The 15,461-nt window shown below is 37.7% G+C and overlaps 1 protein-coding gene across 11 annotated transcripts in view; it reads left to right on the top strand.

Moving 5' to 3' along the window:
* The window catches only part of MYT1L (myelin transcription factor 1 like), a 476,191-nt gene that overhangs the window by 344,173 nt on the left and 116,557 nt on the right, over window positions 1-15,461 (top strand). For 6 of the 11 annotated variants that reach the window (XM_049784893.1, XM_049784888.1, XM_049784890.1 and 3 more), the window contains exon 10: window positions 10,134-11,111. In XM_049784893.1, the coding sequence (XP_049640850.1) occupies window positions 10,134-11,111 (978 nt within the window). The remainder of the gene's footprint in view (window positions 1-10,133; window positions 11,112-15,461) is intronic. The other 5 variants (XM_049784897.1, XM_049784892.1, XM_049784887.1 and 2 more) reach the window with 1 other exon arrangement.

Here is a 15,461-nt window from a genome sequence, read left to right as displayed (position 1 = left end):
CTATCACATCCAAGTGTCAATGGCCATGAATGTTAGACAGCAGATAGAGATCATTTTGCCTTCTTGGGACATCTAGAAGTTGTCAATTCTTGGTCACCTCACCTTGTCCTATACCCAGATGGCACACATGGCACTTGTATCTCTGGACTTGTCTATTGTATCAGCCCCAGTCTCAAGTTTTAAACTAAACAGAATTGTCTGCGCTTGTACAGACACATGCTCAACAGTCCTTTCTTATCTAGTCTTAAGCCTTGGAAGAGTCAAATATTTTCTAAAACTTAGAGTTCCTTAAGTGTTAAATTTCTAGGTTTCTCCGTGGTTTTATATATATATATATATATATATATATATATATATATATATATATATATATATATATATCTTTATTTAAGCAGTCATGATTATAAACATGTTTGTAGTTGGGTTTCAATCACAAAAAGTATACACCTCCATTTACCAGTGCAAGCTTACCACCACCAATGCCCTCCAATCACAGTGTTTTTGATCTCCAGAAGAAAGGTTATTTACTGTTCAGAGCAGATTTAGAAAGTCTGACAGCTAAAAGCCAATGAAATATTCTTTCAAGTTTCCCCTGTCACAGAGATGCTTCTTCTGTGCCATGTTCTGGGCTGGAACACAGGGAAGGAGTCCACCTATTGTTACCTTCTCTGAGTAGAAGTGGAGAAGCTGAGAGGCTTGAGGCCATGGAGTGGGTCTTGCAAACCTACCTGTCACATTCTGTAGGTCCATTCCCGTTAGAGGAGCTGGATGGGTCAGTGGGTGGGTGGGTGGATGTATTGACAGACAAGATTAATGGATGGATAGATGGATGGATGGATGGATTGATGGACCTTTGAAGGTTGATGACTCATAAGAGAGATTTATACCCTGATCCAAAGAGTGGTATTTTTAGACTCATATTCTAGCCATGAAATCTTGAATAAGCCCTTTAACCTCCCAAATTTCCTCTCTTTATCAACAAAGTAAAGACAATAAAGCATAACCTCTTGGACATTGGGGTCACTGGAAACTACCAGAGAGGTTACTGAGAGAAGCCCTAACTGCAGGAATTTATACTCATGAGTTATGAAGAATGTTCTTTTTTGTGCTGTCATAAGAAGCTCTCATATTACCACCACCCCTTACCTAATTTAAAGAATACCATCTGTGTGTGGCTTCTCTATACATTCTGGTCCTGGCTTCATTATCCTTGCTGTACATTGTCCTGTCTAGCCAACTCATCTCCATCCCTGCTAATCCTGCAACCTATGAGCACCATCCCAAAACAGGGTCCTTGAAAAACAGATTCCAGACTCCCACCTGGATTTCCAATCCTTGTTAGTATTTCTTCCCTTCTTCAAGTATCTACCCAAATATCACTTGCAAATAGCTCTTATATGCTCATCGACATAGCATGATGCTCCCTCTGGTTGTTTTCTATTCTCTGTTGCTACATTATTCCTCATTGAAAAGCTCACTATTTAAGAGAATAGTTCATATTTGTTTATTTCTGTCTTTCTTATGAAATGTGAAATGGACTTAAAGACACTGGCTACTTGCTTCGTTGTTCTACTTTAGGGCTCATGACTAATTATTAACTAAGTACATAGAAGATTTCCTGGCCACATGTCCTAGGAACACCTGCAACATTCTGACCCAGATGCCTTTTACCATCAACCTGATCAAACAGTTCTTCATGCATTCTCTTCTATAAACTGTTTACATTTTTCTATTGGGAAAGATTCCTTGAAATATCCATACCTGACACAAGTGAATCAAAGCATGGCAGAAGTTGGCATGCTTCCATTTCCTGTATGCAATCATTCATGTGAGAAAGATGCTACAGAAATTTGAGCAGCTGTGGTGGATCATCCCAATCCCAAACCAATGTTGCTCCACTAGATCATGGTCTGTTTACATTATAGATGCTGAGGGAGTAAAGGAAAGGTCAAGCCTGTGTGCTTTTCTTGCATATTAGGAAGACTTTGAGGCCAGTAAGCATTTCATATGTATGTGACTGAAGTGAAGACTTCTTGTTTCTCTAAGGGGGGCTGGGGATGGGCTATGCCTTCTTGAGAGGGCAAGACACCATGAATACCTGCTGGGAATCATGGAAACATTGGCTTCTGTTCTGTGTAACTGACTGATTTACAAAGACAGAACTGAAAGGGCAGCAGGTGCAGAGGCACAGAGCAAATCTGAGTCCAGTCAGCTGGTTCTTTCATCAAATAAATATATGGAGCACTTGAATGTCCTGATTTTTATGAAGATGAGACTGAAAACCAGAAATAGACAATTCAGGGGAAAGGGGCAGGTAAAATCAATTGGGTGATTGCATGTCATTCAGCAAAACTTTATCCATGTTATAGAGTATCCAGCAATCAATGCCACCTTAGAACAAAATCTATGCTATACGACATATGACAGAGACCAAAGATCCAGCAGACAAGATTACTATCACACATTTACAGGACTTCCTCTCCCTGTTTGTGTGCCAGTTGCAGTCTGATATCAGTGCACATTTCTCCAGGGGCTTGTCCTGATTTTTTACACCCACAGACAGATTCTCAGCCCTTCATGTCACAGGAGCATTGAGGTGAGGAAGAGCAAGCAGGGAGGAGAATGTCAGTATGATAGTCACTGTGCACCGATCCTCATCATCACAGTTGCTCTTTCCCAGGGAATGACTCCTAGACCTTGAAAGGTATTTTCTTAGCACCAGCAGGACAAACTGAGTGTGCAGCTGTGCAATCCCACATTATGGTCATATCTTTCAGACAGAGTAAGCAAACCCAAGGGCCCACATCAACTCTACTCATCTAAGGCAGGGAGATTTTCCCTGACACTGTTCCTAATTGAAAACAATTCCAATTGGTTGTCCATTTCTTTTTAACCATCAACGAGTAAATCCCAACCCAAATATCCATAATTCACTTTAAGAAAATATATTATAGAGGAAGGCACTCCCCAGTAGTGTTTGGGTATGAAGAGATCATTCTTAGCTCTTCTTGGCCTGCCAGTGTGAACATTACACTTTAAAGTCCATCATTAGCAGTGCTAGAATCTACCAAGGATCAACCTTGCCATATTAGAGAATATATGATACTGTTAATCAATGTAAAGCATATACTCAATTGTCCTTTGAATTATCTCTCTAGCCTCTTCACTGACATTTTTTCCAGTGTTTGAGAGATCTAGGACTTCACACATGTGCAGTACATTCTGCATCATGAAGTCACACCTTCAGCTCTACTTAAAAAGTCTTTAAGATCAATTTTAATTATTTTTTTGTTTTGTTTTTGTTTTGGGGTCACACCCGGTGACACTCAGGAGTTACTCCTGACTGTGCACTCAGAAATCGCTCCTGACTTAGGGGACCACATGGACCCCAGAGGTAGAACTAAGGTCCGTCCTGGGTCAACTGCATGTAAGGCAAATGCCCTAACGCTGCACTCCAGACCTATTTTGTTTATTTTAAAATCAAAATTCAGGACCCCCATCCTTTCTGCATTCTCAGTGCTTTGAGTATAATTTGTTGGTGGTGCCTGTGCTTCAGGGCCTCCTCCTTCTTCTTCACCAGCATCAGCTGCTGGTGGGCTCTTCTCTCACAGCAATTCTGCTTACATGTGTAACCAGTACCAGAAACTTCTAAGCTACAATGAGATGGTTATGATAAAAAAAAAGTTCCATATTGTTTGAAAGAAAGAGAAGAAAACCAATAAACCAAAAATAGTCAAAACAGAGTCAGATTGTGTCTGCAACTATGAGAAAAGAGACTCTTCATGGGGACCACTGAAAGTAGGGCAGCAGCTTCTAGCAGCCCTAAGATAACCCCAGTCTATCTTACAATTCAAGCTAAAGAATCAAGGACACTAGGAACAGGCACCTCCAATGAGAAACGTTGAGAAGCTCGTTTATGGATCTTTAGAATTCAGTACTTGCTGCTATAATTCTGTGTCTCTCTTAAACTACAAAGCTCTTTGCTTTGAAAGAAGAGAGGGATGCCTGCCTGCTCTTTCAAGCATCCTCTCATGGTTCCTGGTCAGAATGCATGAGAAATTAATTCCCCTTTATTTGGATAGAGGTAGATGAGTGGGATCTCATTAGTAGAATTCAGGGCTGCTCCCATTGGCCCTTGGCCCCTGTCTTGCGGGTCTGTTGGGTGTTTCAGTTCTAGCAGTTTGATAATTCTTAGCCCAATGATGGTGGGGCCTAACAGGGCCAGTGATGCTCAGTGAGAGGTAGGGAACATGCAATGCCAGGCATTGAACTCTGGCTTTGTTGCACACAAGGTATAATTTCCAGCCCTTTGAATTATTTTCCAGGCCCCCCAAGAAATGACTTCTTAATTTAAATCTTATTTCTTCAATAAATTACCACTAAGAACATATCATTTTACAGTCTTCAAAATATTCTAAACTAAAATTTAAAGATATTCATGCAAAGGAAGAGACCCAGGCAACAATACTGGCCTGATCACTGCCCCAGACATGCTTCACATGTCTGAACTTACTCAAATGTATTGAAAGAGTTTCGACTGCCCTGTCCCTACAGTTCTTTCCAGCACTGATAATCCATGGTCATAAAAAAAATGGTGAGATTAAACCTGAATTTAGTGGACATCTTTCTGATACTCATGCTCAGAAGGATCTGAGAAGGCTACTTTTACCTCTACTAGTCTAGAAATCACTGTTGAAACAGTCTCTGGAAAAGCACAGTCTGAAAGTTCTCCATGAAACTAGAAATGAGGCACATCATTGAAAGTACAATGGAATTAATCAACACAAGAGCTAATTCTGTGCGTGTGCGCGCACACACACACACACACACACACACACACACACACAAACAGATCTAGTCCAGTTTTCTCCTCTTATTTTCAGTCCTCTCATTCCTGTTGAGCTAGAAGACATGGATATGGAGTTATCTCATTGTGGTAGGGAGAGGTGAGAAAGACTTGAGAGATGCCTAAGCTTGAATGATCATAGAAAGAGAGTGTGATTACACCAGGGTGCCTTCACCATCCAGCAGTAGGCTATTGTACTAAGCAGCACCCAAACAGGTAACAACCATTACTCCTAACTCAGAGAAAGTTTGATTGCATTGAATCTCAAATAGAGTTTAGGCTAGATATTCCTAAACTTACTTGGCCTATTGCTCCCTTTTCAGACAATACATTATCCAGAACCTCTCTGGAAATTTTTTAGCAATCACTACCTTCTTAAGTGAACAAACAGAAAATTCCCCTACCCAATTGTAACTGAGGTTACTGACACCCACCTCTCATTCTTCCAGCATCTTAGTGTGGGGTGGCTTCACTCACTCTGAAAAATTCTGGCATTATTTTTCAAATGAGAAGAAATATACTTGTTTAGCTTTCTTAGTCTTTGGACTATGCAAATTCTACACAATTGTTGTCATGATAGGGTCTTTTCCCTTCTTTCCTCTGCTTGACTTCATGACTACTGATTTCCTACCCTCCTACAGTTCTGCCTACTCAAGCTTTCACCTACTCAAACCTACATACTCATTAAATCCAGTTCCCTCTTAATTACCAGTGTCATATATTTTTAATTTCTGTCTTCCATCAGAACAAAGCCAAAATTCTATCATTTAGCACCCTGGTAAATGTCAGGATCTACCTGGGCTAACAAGTCCTACACAACTTTCCAAGGCTGCTGCTAAAAAAGTAAATCGTCCTGTCAAACAAAATCTCAAGAACTAACATTCTGAGGCTAAGAAAAGAGAAACTACAATTAAGGAAGAGCAGGTATGTTCCCTGCATGTGAGGCTGTAACTGAGCATCCAGTCAAGTTGCATCTATAAATCTGGGACAGACAGCAATGTTTGTGCATCATGTGACAGACTCTGGTCATGAAGGTAGAATGGAAACATCATAGGAGGCAACAGTTTTAAAGAAATTGTTTAGGATTTCTAACTCTTGAGCATAAATTTTCTACGACCATCTAACCCAAAATAAATTGAAAAATTACAGTATTTGGGTTTGGAGTGATAGTACAAAAGATAGGGCATCTCACTTGCCTGAAAGGCATGTGGGCTAAGCCCCCCCCAACAGCTCTTCTTCCCAGGCCCAGTTTCCTCCTTAGCAAGTGGCTAAATCAGAACATCTCTAATTTCTATCTAGTTAAGAAAATTCCCTGAGTTCACTCCAATGGTGAACACCTGGTCGACATCCACTCAGATGATACGTTTCCTTGACTGTCACCATGCTGTTCCCCAAAAAAAATATTTTAAGTAGAAACTATAAAAAGAACTAAAAATGATGCTTCAATCAGGTTTCAGGCCTCTTTATAATCTTTTCTTCAGACTATAAACCTGTGCTTTAATTTTCTGGCAAATTATTTTGCTTTGTTTTGTTCTCCCTGACTGATAGAATACCCATAACATAAAAAAAAAAAAAACTTGGCATATATACTCCTGAACACTTATGCTGGTATATCCAATGTATGGACTATTGGTACCACATAGTCAATCCCTGACAGATGCAGGTAATTACTGGAACTCTTCCATCATGATTCTGTCTCTCTATTTTTTTAACTTTTTTTTTTTTTTTTGGTTTTTAGGCCACACCCGTTTGACACTCAGGGATTACTCCTGGCTATGCGCTCAGAAATCGCCCCTGGCTTGGGGGGACCATATGGGATGCCGGGGCATCGAACAGTGGTCCATCCTACGCTAGCGCTTGCAAGGCAGACACCTTACCTCTAGCGCCACCTTCCCGACCCCTCTATTTTTTTTTAACTTTTAACCTCAGCACAAGCATCAAAGGGTATATAGCCTGAAAATTAAAAAAAAACAGAGGTGAAATCTAAAAAGTTAACTTTAAAGGATTATAAATTGAATGAGGCTGATAAAGAGTAGATATTTTGAACTTGCTGTTAATGGATTAATTGTTTTCATCTAGTAGGCCCATGACTGAGAGCTGACTTTATTTTGCATGTGCTTTACAAGTAACTTGAGAAGTTTACAAGTAACTGAGAAATTCTGTTATACTCTAAAGTACTCTACTTTGTTATCTTACCCTAGGCATTCTCATTCTCAGCTACAGATCTCTCAGTTTTGAATGAGTTCAACATGGGTCACCAAGACAAAGAGTTCAGCATTCAGTAACCTAATGGGTAGTCATAGGCTAATACATTTTTCCTTGCTTGCACTCAAATTACTACAAATAGGTTGATGTCCTAGACATCTGTCCTTGTAATGCCTCCATAAATCTGGCTATCATATCTTCAAAGCACTTTCTCCATTTGGGGTCTTCACTCAGCAAATCTCAGAGTCAGTTTATGATCACTAGTATCACACAATTAGGAAGCAACACAGGGTTGACCCTGGTTTTGGTTATGTAATTTCTACTTTATTTTCATTCCTGTATAATTCTTAAATCTGTGTGCAAATCTGCTCTTGCTGTGCTCTTTATTAGAACCCCAAACTGGAAGGTACACTGAAGACAGCCTACACCTTCTTGGTTTTCAGATGCGAAGAAATTTTTTCTCAGCTTGTTCTCATCTTTTCTCATCCATGTGTTATGAAATTGTGTGAAGGTGCTTGTTCCACTTTGTTTTAATCTCCTTAAGATGAAGGTAATTTATAAGTTTTACAGAGATGAGATTAAGTTTCCGGTTATCTGATTATCACAAATGCAAGACATGTTCCTTGCCTGCGTATTGCAGCAGGACTGAGGAACTTTGGGAGGCTCGGAAATTAGAGCCAAAGTCATTTCCTATTTGAGGTAAATGAATGAAAGACAATGCCACAAAGAAGAATGTGGGGAAGTAAGAAAAGCATATCCATAGGCAGTAGGTGGGAAAATACAATTTCTTAGAGTCACACCCCAAGTATAAACTTGATAGTGGTTTTAGGAACAAGGAGACTCTAAATATCTGTTCTAATTCATATTTTTGAAATATTTTCTATACTCTATGTCTTTCAGATGATAAGTCATATTACATAGAGATTGTAAAGAGAAAATAATAAAAATATTAAACCTTAACTTTAATCTGAACCTCTGGCTCAACTTTCAAAATATTTTTACATTTTCTTGTTTTCAAACGATAATTATTAAATATATCTGATGGTTGGTACCATGGTTCTGGCTATCAAAATGTCCAGTCAGTGTGCACAGAAAGAATAGTTCACATTTTTGGATGTCGCATCTCTAATCACAGTTCACAAATATAAACACTAAAGTATGTATATTGAGAGGAGAATATGTCTTCTGTGTTTTCAAAATTGTATTAGAACAAGATTTTCTTCAGTTCTTAAAAATGTAGGCCAAATGGTGAGGGGTTTCTTTTAGGTGAACACTTCCACAAAAGTTCTGATTGATTTCACAGACTTGGTTCTCTTTTCTTTGCTGTCCTTTTATCATTGCCTAAATCATTATATAAAATGATTTGCAGGTATTATTCAGACACCCTCTTTTTTTTTTTTTTTTTTTTGGTTTTTGGACCACACCCGTTTGACGGTCAGGGATTACTCCTGGCTATGCGCTCAGAAATCGCCCCTGGCTTGGGGGGATCATATGGGACGCCGGGGGATTGAACCGCTGTTTGTCCTTTGCTAGCACTTGCAAAGCAGACACCTTACCTCTTGCACCACCTTCCCAGCCCCTGCAGGTATTATTCAGAACAGAGAAAAATATATGTCACAAATTAAACATTGTTCTCTGTCTAATCTTTGGCAAAATTTATGGATGATGTCTTTAAATATATGTTAGATTGTTTTTACACAGGCTGATTTGATGTGTGAATTAACAAAGATGTTGCGTTTTTATTGATATGTTGATATCCAAACCCTAATTTGCAACAAAATCTTTTTTTGAAGGGACAGTATGAAATCCTTAAAGCAAGTACCTGGGCAGACAGAATAAGACTTGATGCTTAGTCAACAGCTATTTTCTACTAATCAAAATACCTCATTTTTTTGGCTCTAATAACTTCTGAACATGATTTTTCACTCAAGCTTTTGACTCACAGGAACAAAGAACATATGTGACAATGGTATGCAATTAACCAAATCAGTCTTGTTGGGGGGAGAATACATTTGGCAAATACATTTCTTATCATATGTATGTTGTAGCTGTTATGAGTTATGTAACATGGTAAAGAATAATGTGGAGCACAACTAGTTAAACAGGTACACTACAGATGAAACAGAGGGGGATTAGGACATGTTTAACATGGTCTTTTTCAATTGCATTGTCCTAAATAACGATATTTCACATTATTTACTCATTTCAACCAGTTCATTTACATTTTCCCAATACTGTGAGGTGGATATATATAACATTGCTTGTGTTGGATTATCATCTGTATTGTCTGTATTTGCTTGCACTAACTCATCTAAACCTGGTTTTTTAGATATTGGTGTACTTTACCTCTCACTTTCTCACAGCTGCTGAGATACAAATATAGAATCACAGTTAATCAAATTTAGTTCCTGAACTCTTGCTTTAGCATTCCTGTTGCTTCAGTATGTCTCCTGATAAATTGTCTCTAAGGTACAAAATTCAAAATAACTTTTACTCCAGCCCAAACATGTGCTTCTGATATAGAACTCTGATATAGGGGGCTTCCCTGCATGATTCCTCAAGAACCTCAGGCTTTCTTCCTTGTTGCCTAAGCATCACTGTGAAAATAAACAATTTAAAAGCAATTGCTGTGAACATCTGTTTGAGAGTTGGCAACAAGCAAAGTTCATGAACTCTTAGAAAGCCTAGTAATATGACGAATATAATTACAATGCATCTGGTTGGGCTATAAACAAATAAAGCCAATAAAAAAATAAGATTCTTAAAACTTAGAAGTCACGAAAAATTAAGACTTTACTATTATATTTGCCAGATATATAGTTCTATTCTAAGATTGAATAAAGAAGTTAGTAGTTGTGGATTTATTTTTTTAAATAACCTCCTTCTTTTATTATAGTCACTTTTTTTTTATGCCAATCCTGTCCACAGATCCACAAGTGGGACTTGAGGTCCTAATGGGCAATAAACTGGTTTGATATGCAGTTGACTTGCTATCCTTGCTGTTGCCACTAAACTTCAAGTTCTAGCCATTTTTTTCTTCTTTTCTTTTCTTTTTTGTTCTTTTTTTTTATTTTCTTTGCAGAAGATCATCAAATGAATTGTCACAGTACTCGAATCATGCAAGACCCAGAGAAAGATGACAACAATAATGATGAATATGACAACTACGATGAGCTGGTGGCCAAGTCGCTGCTCAATCTTGGCAAGATCGCTGAGGATGCAGCCTACAGGGCCCGGACTGAGTCAGAAATGAACAGCAATACCTCCAATAGTCTGGAAGATGACAGTGACAAAAATGAAAACTTGGGTCGAAAGAGTGAGTTGAGTCTAGACCTAGACAGTGATGTGGTGAGAGAAACAGTGGACTCCCTCAAATTGTTAGCACAAGGACACGGTGTGGTGCTCACAGAAAACATGAATGACAGAAGTTATGCTGACTCCATGTCTCAGCAAGACAACAGGAACATGAATTATGTCATGTTAGGGAAGCCCATGAACAATGGGCTCATGGAGAAGATGGTGGAGGAGAGTGACGAGGAGGTGTGCCTGAGCAGCCTGGAGTGCTTGAGGAACCAGTGCTTTGACCTAGCGAGGAAATTGAGTGAGACCAACCCGCAGGAGAGGAGCCAGCAGCAGAACATGAACATCCGCCAGCATGGCAGGCAAGAGGATGACTTCCCAGGAAGGACACCGGACAGAAACTATTCAGATATGATGAACCTGATGAGGCTGGAGGAGCAATTGAGTCCCAGATCTAGAACTTTCTCCAGCTGTGCAAAGGAGGATGGGTATCACGAAAGAGATGATGATACCACTTCTGTGAACTCAGACAGGTCTGAGGAAGTTTTTGACATGACCAAGGGGAATTTAACCCTGCTTGAGAAAGCCATTGCTTTGGAAACTGAGAGAGCAAAGGCCATGAGGGAGAAAATGGCAATGGAAGCTGGCAGGCGGGACACTATGAGGTCCTATGAGGAGCAATCTCCAAGACAACTCCCTGGGGATGAGAGAAAGCCTAAATCCAGTGACAGCCATGTCAAAAAGCCATACTATGGTAAAGGTAATATTTCTACCTAACGTAAGTTGCCTCATGAAAACATGAGCTAAGTAAAAGATATTGATTGTAGTCGCCAGTGAAAGTACATAATACACAGACCTAGGCCTCTAATGCAGATTTCTTAGAGTTAATTCGAGAATATATTGTGTGCTATGTGACTGAACAGCAAATAAAATATTTGACTGGGAAGTACAACAAAGCATTTCTATGTCATATTATCAGAGCAGGTGAATCATCTTTTAGTGGGAAATGTATGTCTTGGAATAATAAGATTAGAGCAACAAAAACATATGATAAAAATATTGGCTCAACCTGAGCTTTTCTAAGTGAACCACTGTCTATCCTGAGTGGCAAGGGTTATGTAACAATTAGTCAATCAGGAGTGAAGCATGCCTTCTATAAATTGGATTGGGTAGGTGGCATCGTGATTTATAAAATTATCATCAAATGACAGTTATTGATGAAACCTCCCCCATTGAAAACATCCCTGATAGAAATTGAACAGTAACAGAATGACCAATAACATAAGACAAGGGCAGTGACTGCACATTAATTATCTTAAGATAGTAAGTAATGGGATCCATTTGCTATGCAAGGCATGGTATATCCTGAGCTGAGATCAATACTAATTTTGTTAGTATATTCATTCCTTTCACTGATTCCATTTCTCTGTGGAAACAGCCATGGTTCTGTATGAACAAAAAATTACCAAGTTGGTAGTTTTCACTAGGTTTTATATGTGGAATATATGATCACGTATTTGTATGTATCAAATCACATATCTATGGTAAATTAGCTAATATAGTTATCTATTTCTAACATGAGTGATTGGCTTTGCTCTTGCAATCAGGGTTGTATCTACTTACAATATTAGGTGGTTTATCACTTAATTTTATATAAAAACTTGTTGTAGATCTCTCTATTAAAAGACTGTTTTTGAATAAGAAGCCATTTTAAGAATAAAATCCTTCCTTATTAGTTGTCCCCTCACAACCTCTGGGGGAAAATGTGCTGTTTTTGTTTTATTCAGTTTATTATAAAAATCAAGTTGTCTTATTATGTATCTAATGATGAGGTTAGAATTTTGGTTTAAAAAACAGTTGTATAAATGTCAAATGATCAGAAAACCTACATTTTTTTTTTTGTTGAGACAAAAGTGTGTATTCTCCTCTCAATGTGTGTATGTCTATAATGTAGGTAAATAGGACATCAGTGAAGCCAAATCTCAATCAGACATTAACTTAGCTACTCACTAGATTCTTGCTGGAGTCCTTTCAGAGGGTTGTCTAGAGCCTTATAATGGGCAGTCACTCCAGCAAGGGGTTGCTTTTCCTACAGACAGCAGTTTAATTTATTGAAATTTTAGGCTCACTTTCAGTGTATTAGAGTTAACATAGAATACATGTTTTAACTTTGTTGTTTTTGTAAAAAATTTTCAGATGGGTTTTCTAGAATTATATAAGATTGAAACATTTTTAGGATGATTGGTCTTCCTGGATTGCTCAGTTAACAATTACATGGAAAGCTTATGTTCTAGAATTCTGTGAAGTGATATCATTTTATAATATAATCTTGGCATTGAGAAATGCAACAATGGAAAAGGGCTCATTTGGCTTTGCAGATTCTGTGTTGCTGTGGCATCTTTGGTTTCTGTGGTCCCCTGTAACCCTACTACCTTCTGAAGGTCTTAACTCATTTTCTTTTGCTCTGGTTGTTGTTTGCTTTGCTTTGCTTTTTTGTTTTTGTTTTTTTGTTTTTTTTGGGGTTTTTTTTCTTAAATGAATGAGGGTAGAGTAGGAATAAGCAGAAAAAATACACGTTTTCTCTGAAAATTGGGGCTATTTTGTGGATTTGGAGCTTCTAAGTGAGTTGGAATGCATTGGCTTTTACCATTTCCTAATTATTTTTTCTAGAACTTCATTCTCTAATCAAAGTTAGTTTCTGCTTTTTTATCTTCATGTTTCACATTGTTCCCAAGTTTCTTTTCAAGATGTCTGTAGTTATATTCTGACTAAATAAATGAAGTGGGTAACAAAGCAGTAGAAAGAACAACACACACACACACACACACACACACACACACACACACACACACACCACTCTTATTTTAAAAGGGCAAGAGATAGGATATTTTATCAACATGGTAGTGGATTGTTCTATAGCAAATTTAGTAAATTTATCGCCTCTCTCTTCAGCTTCTCTGGTATTTCATTAAAGTGGAGAGAGTACTCATGCACAATCTCTTTAAAATTATTTAAATGCAAGTGAGCAATGTTTTCAAAAAGCATAAACTAAAGCAAAAACATTCTTGGTGATATCTCTTCATTTTCCTTCTTTTCCAGCATCTATTTGGAAAGCAGGGAGAGTAGGAAGCACAACTTTATTTTTTTAGATGTGGTTTATTTTTTTAGATGTGGTTGCAATGGTTTTCTGTTGAATTGTTGTTTTGTGTATTTCTTCAGTTGCTTTATGTCTGCTCGCACATTTGCTTTTGAAATGAAGTGGGGTCTCCAAAATTTAAGAAAACAATGGCAGAGAAGTAAGGGCCCACCATCGTGGGATTCATACATCGAGAGGAGATTATACCCTTGTTGTCTACTAAAACAGGACTTGGTTCTGAACCACATTGTTTTAATACATATGTGTAATTAAATTCTGGCCACTTTTAAAATTTAAAAAAAATATATAATTAATAAGAAATGTTTTAGTGTCCTGCTGAAAAAGTCATTTAATAAGTAATAACAGCTTTATTTACTTTAGTGTCTTGTAAAAGTCTCCTGTATCTAATCAAGACTATATCTAATTTATTATTTTAAATAATCAGTGTTTTCTTTTGGAACTGTTACTGTACTCTTGTTATTTTATGTTTACATTGATTGAATTAAACCACTCAGAGTGATGAAATTACTCATAAGACAATATGCTGTTAGATTTTTAGATTGCATGTGCAAGAAAAACTCCAAGAAGGTATTTAGAAATGGAAGTATCAACAACATGATTTTCAATTTGTTTTCAGAGACTATGACCAAGAAGTACTGATAAGAACACAATGGCAGTTGTTCCTGGGATAGTTCCCTTACGCTATTCTAAATAAACATAAATTCAGAAAAAATGTCTCTATTAATAATAAAAATTTAAGCAGGACATTTACTAATATAAAATGTGGTTGCTTAACCAAAATAAAATGTTTTCTAGTGCTGATAATTGGCCTTGAATAAAAAAAAAAAAACTCAACATCTAAAAAGATTCAAGTTCTAAGGAAGTGTTAACTTGTATTCCCTGAACCAAGTCATGTCAGTCTCAAGTGATGATCTGTGTAACTAATTTTCAGAAACTGGCTTTGAAAATAGTTTTTCCATGCACTTTGGTCTGAGTATTACTATTTTGTCAGAGCTTGATCTTAGAAATATTTCCTGGAGTTTTTTGTTTTTTGGTTATTTTTTTTTGTTTAGTTTTTTGGGGTATTTTTGTGCACGTGTATGAACTACAGTCAACTTCGAGTAGAGAAATAATTTTTTAGTCATATCATTGCATTTCTGGCATCTGGACCAAATGTCTGCTCTGCTCCTCCCCGGACTGGTATTACAGAGAGCCAAAGGGCCATTTAAGACCATTACTTTTTAATTTTGTTATGCATGCACAGCATTATAAGACCCTTCCTCTGGTTCGAGTACAGATGAAGAAATCTAAACAAACAGTTGCTCCAGCAGCTTCTGAAACATTTTTGATTGCCTATCACCTCTGTCAGGTGGGATTGCCACCATTTTGGCCATTTGCTTACAGTGCCTTCTGAGAGATCAGCTTATTTTCAGAAAAGTGCTGAATTAGTATACTGTGGAACAGTGTTGCAAGAGAATAAATTTCAATACCAGCAAAATTTTGCCACTAAGAGCATAGACCATTAGAGCACTCCGTAAGAAAGAAATTCCACCTCTAGTGTTGATGGCATTATGTTCTCTGGTTGAGGCTAATGGAGCAATTTGCTGAATGATCATGGTGCAGATTGTTCTCTAAGAAGGCCACTGTTCCATCATTATTTACTTTGATTTCTTTGAGCAACACAGCTTATCATGTAACACACGGGAAAATAATTAATCAAGAGTTAAGGTAGGGCTAGTGTTTTCTTCCTCTAGTATAGAAAGTAAACTAGCTCATGATTCATAATCACATTGTTTCAGGTATAAAAAAATAAAAATTCCCCCTAACCAAAGAAGTATGCAAAAGTCTGATGTCACGGCCTGTTCCCGACACCTGCTTTGTTTCTTGATGTAGCAAGGTCTCTCAGATTGTTAAATATCACATTTGTCTTCAATTGGTATTTTTTTAAAAAAAGTTCATTCTCTTGACACCTGT

Source organism: Suncus etruscus, chromosome 12 (genome assembly GCF_024139225.1).
Source record: "Suncus etruscus isolate mSunEtr1 chromosome 12, mSunEtr1.pri.cur, whole genome shotgun sequence".
Classification (NCBI taxonomy): Eukaryota; Metazoa; Chordata; class Mammalia; order Eulipotyphla; family Soricidae; genus Suncus; species Suncus etruscus.
The sequence above is the reverse complement of the archived record's forward strand: the minus strand, read 5'-3'. Positions and strand labels throughout refer to the sequence as shown.